The sequence below is a fragment of the Colobus angolensis genome, unplaced genomic scaffold (assembly GCF_000951035.1).
Source record: "Colobus angolensis palliatus isolate OR3802 unplaced genomic scaffold, Cang.pa_1.0 Scaffold227, whole genome shotgun sequence".
Lineage (NCBI taxonomy): Eukaryota > Metazoa > Chordata > Mammalia > Primates > Cercopithecidae > Colobus > Colobus angolensis.
The window spans coordinates 1,748,147-1,764,496 of NW_012115455.1; the positions used below are offsets into that span (position 1 = coordinate 1,748,147).

Here is a 16,350-nt window from a genome sequence, read left to right on the forward strand (position 1 = left end):
TGATGACATGATCTTATATGTAGAAAACCCTAAAAATCCACCAAAAGAACCCTCTTAGAACTGATATACAAATTGAGTAATGTTGCAGATTACAAAATCAACTTGACAATCTGCATTGTTTCTATACTCAAACAATGAACTATCCAAAGAAATCAAGGAAACAATTCCATTTATGATAGGATCTAAGAAAGTACTTTGGAGTAAATTTAAGTATAGGTGAAAGAGCTGTATAGTGAAAACTATAAAAGATTGATGAAAGAAATTGAAGATTCAAATAAATGGAAAGGCATCCAATGCTCATGGATTTGCTTTCTATCTCCTGCAGCTCCCCTTCTCAAAACTGCTTTTCTGTTTGTTTGTTTGTTTTCTTTTTTCCTTCTATTGGTAATGATGTTTTTTGCTTTTATACTGCAAGCAGTGATTTTAATCTGGGGCAGTTTCTTACCCTAGACAACATCTGGAGATATTTTTGTCATAACTTAGTGTTGAGGGGATCCTACTAGCATCTAGTGGGGACAGGCGAAAGATGCTGCAAAACACCATACAATGGAAAGTCCCCACAGCAAAGAATCATTCAACAGAGAGTATCAATAATTTCAAGGTTGAGAAGCCCTGCCAAACCTGTTTCCACTGCATCTACCTGCAAAGTATGAAGAGATAAAAGCCAAGCAGAAGTAATGGTTAATTGTTTTAAGGAACTCAGAGCAGTAAGAAATGTTTCTTTGGAGAAGGAAGTTTTCTGAAGTCCCAAATTAGGGTACCAGCCCTTCCTATCTTGGAGTCATGGGATTTTCTTGTGATTTAGATGGTAACACCTGCTAAAAAGAAATCCTCTTGCCTGATACTGATGGTTATGCAGTTCCTCCCATTATTTACTCAGCATCTTGCAGTATTACATAACTACTCAGGTCTCTTATGTGTTCTAATTGTTTATATTCAACATGTCACTGATTTTGTTATTCATTATTCATTTTTTGTCATTTTGTCAGTTAAAATGGCCAGTGGATCTGCCTTTGCCTGAAAGAAAGACTTCATTGCTCTTAAAATTGTGAGATGTTGAAAGATTTAATATTTTTGATTGTGGCATGGTTCTAATCATACTAATCTAGCTAGAACTCAGTTCTTGCTTTAATCTTGCCCTGCTTGAACATGAAGCTATTTTCATTTTGTACTGTATTATTTATGCAGTGTGGTAAAATGTCACTTTGCCTCAAGGTGACCTTTGAAGTTATAGGGAGCCTATGTTTTGATTAAAATATATTGTGTGGGGTATTAAGCATTTTTAGTGTATAAGGGAAGATGAAGGTGTTCACAGGGCAAGTGGGTGGCTGTGAAGTTTTACATAGAGTTCAAGATTTGTTTTTTAGATATGAGCAGAATCCACCTGGTATTTGGAGAAGAATTGTGTAGACTTACAATATATTATGTCATTTTTTAAGAAAATGGAGAACAAGGCAAAGCGAACAAGAAAAAAGAAATGAGATAGGACCTAAAATGACTTCATAGGAGATGAAGCCTTTCAAGTTCCTTGTTAACTAGAGGGAGAGCCTCTAAATTCAGAAAGCAAAAGGAAAGAACCCATAGAAAAACCTAGGTTGTTTGCAACATAAAATCTTTGTAACATCGTAGATTCCTTATTTTTCACTGTATACTTTTTTTTTACTTGTATTACTCTTGAATTTTTAGGGGCAGTCATACATGTGGTTGATAGGTGTGAGGAGGTAGGATAAGAATTTATGAAATTCCTGTATAATTTTTTAGAGGAATATACTTAAGTACAGTTTTATTCTAAAATTTCTTCATGTTATAGAAAGATTTACCTATGTATTTAAAGTGACTAAAGTGACAGTCTCTTTGACTATAGCATACCAAGAAAGGCAAAATGAGAATGTGCTTGAGAAACCACAGTAAGCCAAGCAGAATATCAGACCTTTGAGATTTAATGGAAGAGTATTCTTGGTGCTTTCTTGTAGTAAACTGAAGTTCATAAAATCATGAACTATGTAAGGGAATTTAGACTTCTCACAGGGCAGAATTACTATCATATATGTACTCTGTTTTGTCTCATCTTAATATTTATGACTTAATTTCATGAAATCAGTTTCACTTTTAAGTTTTAAGTTAATTTCTTATTTTTTTCAGTGAATATCACCTCTGCCAGGCAATTAACCGGATGTAGTCGCTTTGGTCATATTTTCCCTTCATCTACTTACCAGCACATTAAGATGCATAAGAGAATTCTGGGGCACTTGTCATCTGTCTACTGTGTAGCATTTGACCGAAGCGGGAGAAGAATTTTTACAGTGAGTTTAAAATTTATAATATGGTAACATATATAGAATTACAACAATTGAAGCCAGACTGCATGGCATGGCATTGCGCTTTGTAAGCAGTTCACTTTTTTTGGATATATGGGTGCAGAAAAAGATGAGTGGAAATTCAAAAATTTTTCTCATTTTATATAAGTAAACGAGTGAACGAAAATGTTTACTATCTTCTTGGAAGTTTAATTTAAAAAAGTTAAATCTTCAGAAGACCTTATATTCTAGAAGTGGTTAATTTATGTGAAACAAGTGTACTCTATTTCATTTCATTCAATTTTAACAAACATTTATTAAAATGCACTTCTGTGTGTCACTTAGTGTAATTGCTGCCAGTTTTGCCTAAATAATGATTTCATCACATTTTTTTGATTAGATAGTTGAAATACACCGTAATGAAGATTATAGCTATTTTTTATATCTTTTTCTTCGTTTTAGTACTGTTTATTTTTTAAGCTGAACTTTTATTAAGCAGATAATACTGTATGCTTTTGAGTACAAAATTGTAGTACGCCAGTATTTCCAAAAAAAAGCTTAGTCTCATTGCTTTAGTATTAACATAGAAGTGTGGGTAATAGCATAATTTTATTTTTATATTTGTATGCTACAACGAATGAAGCAGAAGTTATTCGGGAAGTTATTACACCTTAGAGTTTATTTTGGACTCTTCCATTAATTACTTAATGACTCTAAATGCATAACATAAGTATTTGGATGTTAGTGATCATGATGAGGATGATGAATGCTATATTTTAATAAACAGATAATTGTTAAATAACTTTTCTACCGTAGTAGAGTAGAATTGCTCTTTACAGTTCACTCTTCTAAAATTCTCAAAAGGAAGTTTAATATATTTTTACCAGAAATAATCATTAACGGCTAGCCTCATGTTTACTGAGAAATGCATGTAGACTTTAGGTTAAATTCTGAATAATTTGTGGAAAAAATATTTAAAGAATTTAGAAAAAAGGCTGTCAGGCCTAAAGAAAGAAATGATGGTAAAAATGCTTAATGCCAAATCACTAAAAAGTGAGTTTAAAATATCTTGAGTTGTCAGGATTGGTGGTAATTTTGAAAAGTTCTTCATAAATGCCATCGTCACTTTGAAAAATGCTTTGTTATTGCTGTCATTTGGACATCATTTATACTTGCTACTGGATCCCTATTATATGTAGAGAGGACACTAAAAAGTAAAGACTTAGAAGTAATTTAATAAAATCTTCTTTTTGTCTGTTTTTTGGGTGGGGGGATTGTGGTGAATTTCTGCTTCATTATAAATCTATTGTCCTTTTGTTACTATAGGGTTCAGATGACTGTTTAGTAAAAATTTGGGCTACAGATGATGGACGTCTTCTTGCTACACTTCGTGGACACTCTGCTGAAATTTCTGACATGGCTGTTAACTATGAAAACACTCTTATTGCCGCAGGCAGCTGCGATAAGGTAGTAAGAGTATGGTGTCTTCGAACTTGTGCACCCGTTGCAGTCCTTCAGGGCCATTCAGCTTCTATTACTTCCATACAGGTAAGAAAAGTGTAAAATTTACCTCGAACATATGTAATAAAGGTGAGAATTCTCTGATTTCATGTTACATTGTATAGATAATAGCTCAAATAATAGCAAGAGATAAATGCTCTCTTCTGGACTTTGCTCCTACCCTGCAGCAAGGTATTTTTTTAAGTTCCTTTTTCATATGATTCTCTTTTTAAAAAAATAAGTAAAAAGATGATTTAAAAAGTCTTATAAATAGAGTGAGACATCTTATTTGTGTTTGTTAAGGAGGGAGAAAACCTGTAAATGCCTTAAGAGCACACTCTTTACTGTTAGAATATAAACAGGTTCTAATTGGAATATTGGCATACCTTGTATTAATATTTAATGCAAGATGTTCGCCAGTCAGATTTAGTATGTGTGTGTCTGTGTTTAGGTTAATATAAGAGGAATTTTTATTCTTAGTTTCAGTGATTTTTTTAAATTTCAATTTGATGTGTTTTTTGTTTTGTTTTGTTTTGTTGTCACCCATGCTGGAGTGCAGTAACAGGGTCTCAGGTCACTGCAACCTCCACCTCCCAGGTTCAAGTGATCTTCCTACCTCCACCTCCTGAGTAGCTGGGACTACTGGCATGCGCCACCACATCTGACTAAATTTTGTATTTTTTGTAGAGATGGGGGTTCGCCATGTTGCCCAGGCTGGTCTCAAACTCCTGGACTCAAGCACAATTCCTCTGGCTTTGGCTTCCCAAACTGCTGGGATTACAGGCGCATGAGCCACTGCACTCAGCCTCAATTTGATTTTTAATGTAGAATATGTTGGCTGCTTTTAATACTTGTCCACATACTGGTTTTACCAGATGTTAGTAGTGAAAGTCATGGATAATTTAAAATATTTTTTATTTAATAAAACTAATGAAACTCAACTTTTGTCCTCTTCTTTGTATTGAGAGGAAAACAGAGGAATCTTAAAAATTTTACACTTTGGAGAAAGAGACCACTTTTGGAGGAGATAATTACTCCCATTTACTTTTGTTTATTCTTTTTTTTTTTTTTTTTGAGATGGAGTCTCGCTCTGTCGCCCGGGCTGGAGTGCAGTGGTGCGATCTCGGCTCACTGCAAGCTCCGCCTCCTGGGTTCCCGCCATTCTCCTGCCTCAGCCTCCCAAGTAGCTGGGACTACAGGCGCCTGCCACCACGCCCAGCTAATTTTTTGTATTTTTATAGAGATGAGGTTTCACCGTGTTAGCCAGGATGGTCTGGATCTCCTGACCTCGTGATCCACCCACCTCGGCCTCCCAAAGTGCTGGGATTACAGGCGTGAGCCACCGCGCCCAGCCTTTTCTCATTTCTTTTACATATTGTAGTGCCTTAGAGATCTGTAGACCTTTCTATCATACTCTTTCTCTTAGTCATCTCATGGTTTTGAATTTCATCTGTAAACTGATGATTTCAAACTTCCATCTCCATTTAGGAACTATCTTTTAGCTTCATACTTGTTTATGCAACTATCTTCTTAGAATCATCACATGTATGTCTACTAGGTATTTCAAATTCATTATATTCAAAATTGAACTAATTTTTCTTCCTCATATCTCCCCAAGCCTTTTCATCTAAACAAATGGCAATACCCTGCTTTCAACTCCTCAGAGTAGTCATCCCTTTTATCTTTCTCTTATACTTTGTATCTAACTTGTCAGCAAATCATGTTGGTTCTACTATCAAACTGTGTCTAGAATCTGGCAAATTCTCATGACCTCTATTATTGCTATCCTGTTTTAAGGCACTGTCATCTGTAGTCTAGATTATTGAAATAGACTTTTAACCGATCTGCCTGCATCTTCCATTCCCTTTCCCCTGCCCCAGTTTAATCTCTCAGTTTAACAGACAAAGTTATTTTAAAATGGCAGTTAAATCATGTCACTGGTGCTCAGGACCATCAGTAGCTTCCAATCTCAGACTTAAAACTGAAGTCTCCACAATGCTCTGTATTCTCAGCCTCCTTGGTGCTCTTCAGTCTCATCTACTGCATGTTTGCCTTTTTCACTCTGCTTAACTGCTGGCCACTTTGCTTTTCTTGAACGTTCTAGGTGTACATGGCTGCCTTGGCTCTTACTGTTTCCTGTCTCTGGAGTAGTCTTCCCTGGATATTCACATAGTTTGTTTTCTCAGTTTCTATGTGCTTTGTGCACATGTCACCTTCTCAGGGAGACCTGACCACCTTATTGCTCTGATTAAAATTGTAAACCACCGCCCCCCAGCCCCCTCCACTGTGTGCACAGCAACTCTGTATCTTCCCTTCTGTTTCATTTTTCTCTGTAGTAATAGTCATCTTTTGGTATTCTTTATATGTTCTTTATTATTTGTGTATTGACTGTCTTTATTAACATCAGTGATATATTATTCTCCCACGTTTTGTATTTTTTTAACAAAATTTAGTTAGAATGGTATGATGCTAATAGTGGTTACCACTGAATGGCAGAATTACATGTTACTTTTTTTTCTGTTTTTCCACATTTCCTAAATTTTCTACAGTAGGTATGTATTAATTTGTCAGGAATACAAAAATAAATGTTATATTAAACAATTCATAACATGATTTCTCATTTAAAACAATTCTATTAAGGCACATTAATGGGCCAGATCCCCCTTTGTGATTGATGAAGCAATTTTAATGCAATGGAGATAAAGGTTTCGATGTTTCTTCACTTTATAAAATTATACTATTTCATATTTAATTGTCTAATTCTTGCAAATCTAAGATCAGCAAATATATAGGCCAGATAGTAAATATTTAGGCTTTGCATGTCATACAGTCTCTGTCACAACTGCTCGGCTCTGTTCCCATAGTGCAAAAGCAGCCGTAGACAGTGTAAGGTGACTGTGTTCCAATAACATTATATTTACAGAAACAGGCAGCAAGCTAAATTTGGTGTGTTGGCTGTATTTGTGGATTACTGCTGTAGATTTTAGAGTAAGCTTTTGTTGTTGTTGAGACAGAGTCTTGCTGTGTGGCCCAGGCTGGAGTGCGGTGGTATGATCTCGGCTCACTGCAACCTCTGCCTTCTGGTTTCAAGCGATTCTCATGCCTCAGCCTCCTGAGTAGCTGGGATTACAAGCATGTGCCACCATGTCCAGCTAATTATTTTATTTTATTTTTTATTATACTTTATGTTCTAGGGTACATGTGCACAGGGTGCAGGTTTGTTACATATATATACATGTGACATGTTGGTGTGCTGCACCCATTAACTCGTCATTTACGTTATGTATATCTCCTAATGCTATCCCTCCCCCATCCCCCCACCCCACAACAGACCCCAGTGTGTGATGTTCCCTTTCCTGTGTCCAAGTGTTCTCATTGTTCAATTCCCACCTATGAGTGAGAACATGCAGTGTTTGGTTTTTTGTTCTTGCGATAGTTTGCTGAGAATGATGGTTTCCAGCTGCATCCATGTCCCTGCAAAGGACATGAACTCATCTTTGTTTTATGGCTGCATAGTATTCCATGGTGTATATGTGCCACATTTTCTTAATCCAGTCTGTCATTGTTGAACATTTGGGTTCGTTCCAAGTCTTTGCTATTTTGAATAGTGCCGCAGTAAACATATGTGTGCATGTGTCTTTATAGCAGCATGATTTACAATCCTTTGGATACATACCCAGTAATGGGATGGCTGGGTCAAATGATATTTCTAGTTCTAGATCCTTGAGGAATTGTCACACTCTCTTCCACAATGGTTGAACTAGTTTCCAGTCCCACCAACAGTGTAAAAGTGTTCCTATTTCTTCACATCCTCTCCAGCACCTGTTGTTTCCTGACTTTTTAATGATTGTCATTCTAACTGGTGTGAGATGGTCTCTCATTGTGGTTTTGATTTGCATTCCTCTGATGGCTAGTGATGATGAGCATTTTTTCATATGTCTGTTGGCTGCATAAATGCCGTAGGCATGGGCAGGGACTTCATGTCTAAAACACCAAAAGCAACGGCAACAAAAGCCGAAATTGACAAATGGGATCTAATTAAACTAAAGAGCTTCTGCACAGCAAAAGAAACTACCATCAGAGTGAACAGGCAACCTACAGAATGGGAGAAAATTTTTGCAATCTACTCATCTGACAAAGGGCTAATATCCAGAACCTACAAAGAACTCAAACAAATTTTTTATTTTTAATAGAGACGGGGTTTTGCCGTATCAGCCAGTCTGGTCTCAAACTCCAGACCTCAGGTGATCTGCCTGCTTCGGCCTCCCAAAGTGCTGAGATTACAGGTGTGAGCCACTGTGCCCAGCCAGATTAAGCTTTTTAATGCAAATTTCTCAATCTCAGAAATGAAAATATAGTTAACCCTTTGTATCTGTAGATTTTGCATCTGTGGCTTCAACCAGCTGAGGAACAAAAGTCATTTGAAAATTATTAATCTTCCTACTGAACATGTACAGATTTTTTTCTTGCCATTATCCCTTAAATAATATAACAACAAATCACTACAACATTTATATTGTATTAAGTATTATCAGGAATCTAGAGATGATTTGAAGTATACAGGAGGATGTACATATGTTATCTGCAAATACCATACCATTTTATATCAGAGACTTGAGCATCTGCTGATTTTAGTATCCATGGGAGGTCCTGGAAGCAATGTCTCAATGATACCAACAGAGGACTATATAGGCATGAGTCCTGGTTTCTTTACTGTACATCAGTTATTAATGGATAATATTAATGAGTAATTTTTGTTTGAATTCATCTCTGTTGTCTTTAGAAGTTCTGTGCTTCCATACAAAGAAGCTAATAAGTAAATTACTTCTAATATCTATAATGATAATTTTCTTTTGATTTGCATTCAAAATGTATCCAAACCCTATACATCTTAATCCTTAGTCATCATCTCAGTGGAAATGTTTAATTATCTTCATTTGGGATTTTAAAAACTCACTGACATGTAGGAAACTCTTGTCCAATTTTCAGCTTTTTCCTGTGTCCCAGACATCAGGAGCTCAGTTGTTCTTTTTCCTTTTCTGTGATTCTTTTCTGAGGATATGTAAAATACTGAGAGTAAGAGCCTGAGAAGCCCACATGATAAAGGCCTTGATCCTTCTGACATATTAGTAGTCCTCTATATTGACAACTTAAGTTTTTTTTTAACTTGATCTCCATTTTTCCACAATGATATGATATAAATAATGATTTGACCTATTTTACATTATTTATGGAAACAAATGGCTTATATCTAAAAAGGACAAAATTATATACTTCATTGAATGAAACTGGATTTTAAAGTGAAAAAATAATAAAAGCAAATACTTGGATATTAACTTCCCAAGTGTTTTTAGATTTACTTCTAATCGTCTGTCCATCTGAAGTATAAAAATTCCACAGTTGTTTCTGTAAGTGTATATATAGCACATTTGTAATGTTTTAAGTAGTAATGCGCTTGTGAGTTTATTCTCCACCGAAAGTGATTAAAAAATCTTAAAGTGTAATGTTAAATAATTTAAAAGTAATTTTTTTATAACTAAAACATTTTATCCTAAGTTCAGTTACTTTTTCTATAGTTTTTTATGATATTTTTAAATTTTATAAGGTATTTATTAATCTAGGAAAGTAAAATAGTCCCTTGAAACAAAAAATTTTAACTGAATTTATTGAAATTATATTTGCTAAATGATTACAATTTAAAAATACTCTGTGTTTGATGTTAGGCTGAACATGAAAACTTTTTATTTGAATCATATTTTTTTTTTGTTTTTTTAAGTTTTGTCCATCAACTAAAGGCACAAACAGATACCTCACTTCTACTGGTGCTGATGGAACAATCTGTTTCTGGCAATGGCATGTCAAAACAATGAAGTTTAGGTAAGTTTAGAAATTTTGTGAAAAATTAAGCATGTTAATTTTTATCTATTGCCTTGATTCTTAATAGTCCATGTATTTAAATAGATATATGTATATATATTTATATATGTGTATTTGTATTTGTGTATACATATCCATACCTACTTCAATAGGTTAAGAGAGTTTAGGATAAATTTTTTTGATATTAATGTTGAAGAGACAATTTATATAGAAAATTCTGGTAGAATTTTATTTGTTTCATTTCTTACTTTGGTAAGAAGATATCTCATAATGGTAGTAGTAAGTAATATGGTTAATAAAACTGTAGTGGTAATACTGATATCATAAAGGATGTTTGCAAGGTTAAATGCATTTTTAACCTAATTGATGGGAATAGTACTTATTGACCACATTCCTTTTGTTTTTTCTGTAATATTGATGCTAAATCGATCAGTATCCAGTAGTGTGCTAACATTCTGGCCCATTAGCTAAACATGATGAAACATAAAAACACCTTATTTTTCTCTTTAGAGATCGCCCAGTGAAATTTACTGAGAGATCCAGACCTGGAGTCCAGATATCTTGTTCATCTTTCAGTTCTGGTATGTATAAAACTAGCATGTTTTGAGCATCTGGAATATTAAACGATCCAGTTGTAAAAACAGATTATGTGATTTATGAATAAAAAAGATACACATTTGAGTGTTAATTGAAGGATATCAAAAATGTGAACCATGTGTTATGATAGATAAACTCTTTTGGACTCTAAGTAATGTGTAAGGTTGATTTTTTTTTTTTTCCCTTATTCATAAAAAAGATACACATTTGAGTGTTAATTGAAGGATATCAAAAATGTGAACCATGTGTTATGATAGATAAACTCTTTTGGACTCTAAGTAATGTGTAAGGTTGATTTTTTTTTTTTTCCCTTATTCATAATTTAGTACATTTTTATATGATGGTGATTTTGCTTGGTAAAAACAGACCCCCTACTCTAAATATCCACTAACAAAAAAATTTACTTCCCCCACAATCAACACAAAAATTCTGCCCTGGGTTACAAAAAAAATGTACTGTTGCTCCATATTGAAAACACTTTTACGGTGCTTTTTCTACTGCTAAGAATCCTACATTAGTTAACCTTTTTTTTTCTCCTTTTTCTGATTGTGGTGAAATATTCAGAACTTAAAATTTTATCATTTTAGCCATTTTTAAGTGTACAGTTTGTAACTTTAAGTATATTCACATTGTTCTGCATCTGTTACACCATCCATCTCTAGAACTTTTTCATCATCCCAAAAGCAGTTGACTTTTTACACTCAACCACTATGGCCACGGTAAAGAGAATTGTAGATAAGTTGTCTCATAAATAATTTTGGAACGTTACATTTCTAAATAAAGAAATGAATTCCTCAAGGATGTCTTCTTTAATGTTTATGATCATAGGCCTGTATTCAATGTATATATAGTTTGTAGATTTTGTTGGATGAATGATACAGTTTTACATTTTCTCTGAATCACTAGTATGTCTCCAATAATTAGAAGACAACCTTGTGTTTCTTGAAGCCTTTTTACTAATGCAAGGTGTAGCATACAACTAAGGAAGTAATGAGAGGGTTTTTAGGGTTCCTTGGTACTATGTTTTGTTTTGTTTTTAATCTTCTAGGCGGTATGTTCATTACAACTGGTAGTACTGACCATGTGATTAGAATATATTATTTGGGTTCTGAGGTTCCTGAGAAAATTGCTGAATTAGAGTCACATACGGTAAGAGAAAATCAGAAACAGTTGCTTTATTTTTGAATATCCTTGGAAAGTTTATTTCATTTCTTTTCTGATGTGTACCATAGTAATATATACAAATCACAAATTTTGGCTTACACTTTACTCTTGTCATCAGTACTATACATACTAGTAAAAGTATGGGTTAATTATTCTAAAAGCTTTAAATAGCAGTCTCTAAACTATGGTACTTATAGACTGTCAGATGATTCCATTGGAAAATAATTAGATAAATGATGTGGGAAACAGGAAATGATTATTTTCAAAAATTAATAAAATTACGTGGAAAATCTAATGCAACTACTATTAAATTAACTATTTTAAGGTGTTATCTTACATTAGTGTGCTGTCTTATTATGGAGAATATAATAAACTAATATCTATTCAGAAGTATTTGTCTCTTGAGATATGGTTTATAAGGTTTCCCTATGTCTGGTTTGTTTCCTCTTACTGCCAATAAGTAGTCCTCATTAGTTAGTACATTGTTTTGGGCCTCATTGAAATTAAAAAAAAAAAAAATCTACTTCATGATGTTTTTGCCTATGAATTTGAGAGAAAGAGCACTTAATTCATTTTACAAATAAGTCCATTTTAACCAAAAATCTGTTTTATGTCTTAGGATAAAGTTGTTGCTGTTCAATTCTGTAACAATGGAGACAGGTAATTATGTAATACATTTTTGTGTAAACAGATGTTTGATATATGTTACTACCATTCCCTCAGATGCAGCTACCTCTATGATAGAAACCTTTTTTCTGTCCAGTTATTTAGGTTCAAAGCCCTTGTTTGTCTTTGATGACATCCTTAGCCATCACTTCCACAATCTCATCCAAGTAGTAACCATAACCTATCAGGTCTTCCTTTCTGAGTGCTTTCTTTTTTGTTTATTTTGCTCTATTTCTTTTAGCACCCACGTTATTCAAGCATTACATTATCTGACCTGTGACCTGTCCATCTCTGCCAGTGTAACCTCGTTCCTTTTTTTTTTTTTTGAGACGGAGTCTCGCTCTGTCACCTAGGCTGGAGTGCAGTGGTGTAATCTCGGCTCACTGCAACCTCCATCTCCTGGGTTCAGGTGATTCTCCTGCCTCAGTCTCCCGAATAGCTGGGATTACAGGTGCATGCCACCACACCTCACTAATTTTTTGTATTTTTAGTAGAGACGGGGTTTCACCGTATTAGCCAGGATGGTCTTGATTTCCTGACCTTGTCATCTGCCCGCCTCGGCCTCCCAAAGTGCTGGCATGAGCCACCGTGACCGGCCAACATTGTTCTTTACAGAAATTTTTAGTGTTTCCTCTTCTCTGTCTATGGAATAGAATTCAAATGTCTTAGCCTGGCATTCAGAGCTCTTTACCACATGACCTAGATCTACATTCTTTTCTACTGTTCTCCATATGAATCCTTAAATCCGGCCTAATTGGTATACCCTGCTCCTGTTCACATCTCATCCATTCCATTGCTTATACTTTTCCTCACATCATCTCTACCAAGAAATGCCATTTCCTACCTTCCCCTAACCTCTTTCTCTTTCTCTCCTACTTTCTGTCTTTCTCCTTTCCTCTCATGTCCCTCTCCTTTCTTTTTTTCCCCCTCTTCTTAACTAGGTCTTATCTTCCTTTTACGGTTCATGCCCTACCTGAAACCTTTCCTGAATGTTCCAGCGTTTAATTGTCTTGACTTTCTCTGAATATCTGTATCACTCATTATCCCTATATCCCTAAAGTTAGAAATTATATGCAGATATCCTTGCACTCTCCAAAGTGTCTAATCCCAAAAAGATGACAGCCAAAAAGACTCTAGCCTAAAAGTTTACCTAGCATAATAGATTTAAAATTTTAAGCACCTAGCATTAATTTGTTTCCAATACGGGTTATTTCATATCCAAAATACTTGGTACCAGAAGTGGATATTTTTTCAGATTTTGGAATATTTGCATATTATAATGAGATTCTGGGAGATGGAACCCAAGTCTAAACACAATTCATTTATGTTTCATGTATACCTTACACACGTAGCCTGAAAGTAATTTTATACAATATTTTAAATAATTTTGTGCATGAAACAAAGTTTTGACTATTGGTGACCCATCACAAGAGGCCAGGTGTGGACTTTTTGACTTCTGGCATCATGTTGACACTCAAACACTTTCATATTTTAGAATTTTGTATTTGACTAGCTCAACTTGTATGTCTATAAGGAGTTTTTTTTTTTTTTTTTTTTTTTTTTTTCTCGCTAGAGTCTCGCTCTGTCACCCAGGCTGGAGTGCAGTGGCACAATCTTGGCTCACTACAAGCTCCGTCTCCTGGGTTCACGCCATTCTCCTGCCTCAGCCTCCCGAGTAGCTGGGACTACAGGACCATGCCACCGTGCCTGGCTAATTTTTTTGTATTTTTAGTAGAGACGGGGTTTCACCATGTTAGCCAGGATGGTCTTGATCTCCTGACCTTGTGATCCGCCCGCCTCGGCCCCGCAAAGTGCTGGGATTACAGGTGTGAGCCACCGCGCCCGGCCTATAAGGACTTTATAGGATGATCATGTTCTATTTTTAAATAACCTTTGACCGCAAATAATTACACTGATGGAGTAGTTCATTTTTGTCAAATTTGAGAGTAAATAATGATGGTCTACAAAGAGTGATGTCTATATTAGGAATGAAAAAACCACCAAATAAATTTTAAGGTTGATTTGACTGCATTATACTGAGTTAGATGCTTGAACATTAGTATAGCTACTATTCTTTCATGCTAGAAGAACCTAAATTTTTAACTCCCTTTTTCCATAAAGGAAAAATTACATTATTGTGGTCTTAATTATTCATGTGACCAATAAACACATGAGGAGATGTCCAATTTTACTAATAATCAAAGAAATATAAATTAAAATAACAGTCACTTTTTTTTCTTTCAGAATGACAAGATAATGAAAAATGATAATCCCAATATTGCCAAGGGTTTTGGGAAAATGGACACTTCTACAACTTGTGATGAGATTGTAAATTATTAAAAAAACTTTTCAGGGAAACAATTTGGCAGTATGTATCAAAAGCTTTAAAAATACACCTACTCTGACTCAGCAAATATATGTATGAGGTTGTACAAAGATTATATAGAGATGTTCATCACAGCATTATTTATAATGGTGAAGATTGGAAACAACAGTTGATCATTAAAGGATTAATTAAATTTTGGTACATTCATATAGTTGAACACTTATTAAAAGTGATAGTTTTGTACTTGGAAACATAGAAATAGATCAACAAAATACAGTTAAGCTAGGGAAAAACATATATTTCAGTTCAATTTTTTGTGGTAGAAACTATTGAAGTGTATATGTCTGTATTTTATAAATTCTGAAAATAGAAACCAAAGTGTTGACAGTGACAGAAGTATGAGTGAATATGTATTCTTTTTAAATGACATCTTTATTGAAATATAATTTAAAAAACATAAAATTCATTGGTTTTTAGTATATTCATAAGGTTGTGCAACCATCACCACAGTCAATTTTAGAACATTTTCATTGGCCCTGAAAGAAGCTCATACCCTTTAGCTGTCAACCTCCAGTTCTCCTATCCCTTCACTCCCAGCTCTGGGTAACCATTAATCTACTTTTTGTCTTTATAGGTTTGCCTATTCAAGATTCATCTATGTTACTGTGTCTATCATTCTTTCTTTCTTTTTTTTTTTTGCTGAATAATATTTCATTGTATAAATACACTACATTTTGTTTATCCGTTTATCCCATTGATGAACATTTGGGTTGTTTCCACTTTTTGGCTTATTATGAATAATGCTGCCATGAATATTCATGTACACATTTTTATGTGGACTTATGTTTTCATTACTCTTGGATACATACCTGGGAGTAGAATTTCCGGGTCATATGATGACTATGTTTAACATTTTGAGGAACTGCCAAGCTGTTTTCCAAAGTGACTGTATCATTTTACATTCCCCTCAGTAGTGTGTGAGGGTTAATGTGTTACTTATATTATCAAAAAAAGTGATTTACATTTTGAGAAAATTAATAAAATTATTTTAACTCTGTCTAGTTTAAGATTTGTTAGTGGAAGTCGAGATGGAACGGCAAGAATTTGGCAGTATCAGCAACAAGAATGGAAGAGTATAGTGCTCGACATGGCTACTAAAATGACTGGGTAAGAATATATGTTACATGTTTATGTGGTTCTCATGATATATTTTACATTGAGTTTAATAATGAATATAAAATATCTTTTTACATTAGTAAATAGTTTGAAGTTAATTGTAGACATGAAGTTTGCATCTGTACAGCCTCTAAGCAAATCATCTTTACTGTTGATTGACAGACTGGATGTCAGGAATATTGCTGATTCATTTGATATTCTGGTCTGTTGTGACTCAGAGATCTCTGTGTTCTACTGATGCCTACAGAGCTATTCTCTGCCTTAGATTTTTATAGGTCATTAAAAAATATATCTATATTACTTTCTACCTTGAGAGTTGTCCCTGTTAAATGTCATCATATGTTTAACTTTTTCTTTAATTTTCTAAGGATACTTTTATAATATTTTATATTGTTAGCATTCCTACTCAGTAATATATTTACACTTAATCAGCATTCAGTTTTGTCATCTTCACTGTTGATTGGAAGATACGTAATTACCTCTTTGGGACACTACAGCTTCTTTAGGGTGTGGCCCTGAAATCAACTATCTTTCTATTAGCTGCAATATAAAAATAACTTTTTCATCATAGCTACCTATTGATAATGTCATATTTAATCACATAAAAAATGGTACTAAATTTTCTATTGCTTTTTTATAAGACCTATGGGTTTTTTAAAAAAAATCATATTGAAGAGAAGAAATTGACCATTATGTTTTCATATTTTCTGATAACCAACATAAGTATGAATTTTATTTTTCAAGGTG

At 34.3% G+C, this 16,350-nt stretch overlaps 1 protein-coding gene across 1 annotated transcript in view; it reads left to right on the forward strand.

Moving 5' to 3' along the window:
* Positions 1-16,350, forward strand: part of BRWD3 (bromodomain and WD repeat domain containing 3) — a 129,522-nt gene that overhangs the window by 60,661 nt on the left and 52,511 nt on the right. Inside the window, exons 7-13 of the mRNA XM_011944125.1 lie at positions 2,143-2,303; positions 3,624-3,845; positions 9,574-9,674; positions 10,185-10,255; positions 11,320-11,420; positions 12,055-12,095; positions 15,490-15,594. Of these exons, the coding sequence (XP_011799515.1) occupies positions 2,143-2,303; positions 3,624-3,845; positions 9,574-9,674; positions 10,185-10,255; positions 11,320-11,420; positions 12,055-12,095; positions 15,490-15,594 (802 nt within the window). The remainder of the gene's footprint in view (positions 1-2,142; positions 2,304-3,623; positions 3,846-9,573; positions 9,675-10,184; positions 10,256-11,319; positions 11,421-12,054; positions 12,096-15,489; positions 15,595-16,350) is intronic.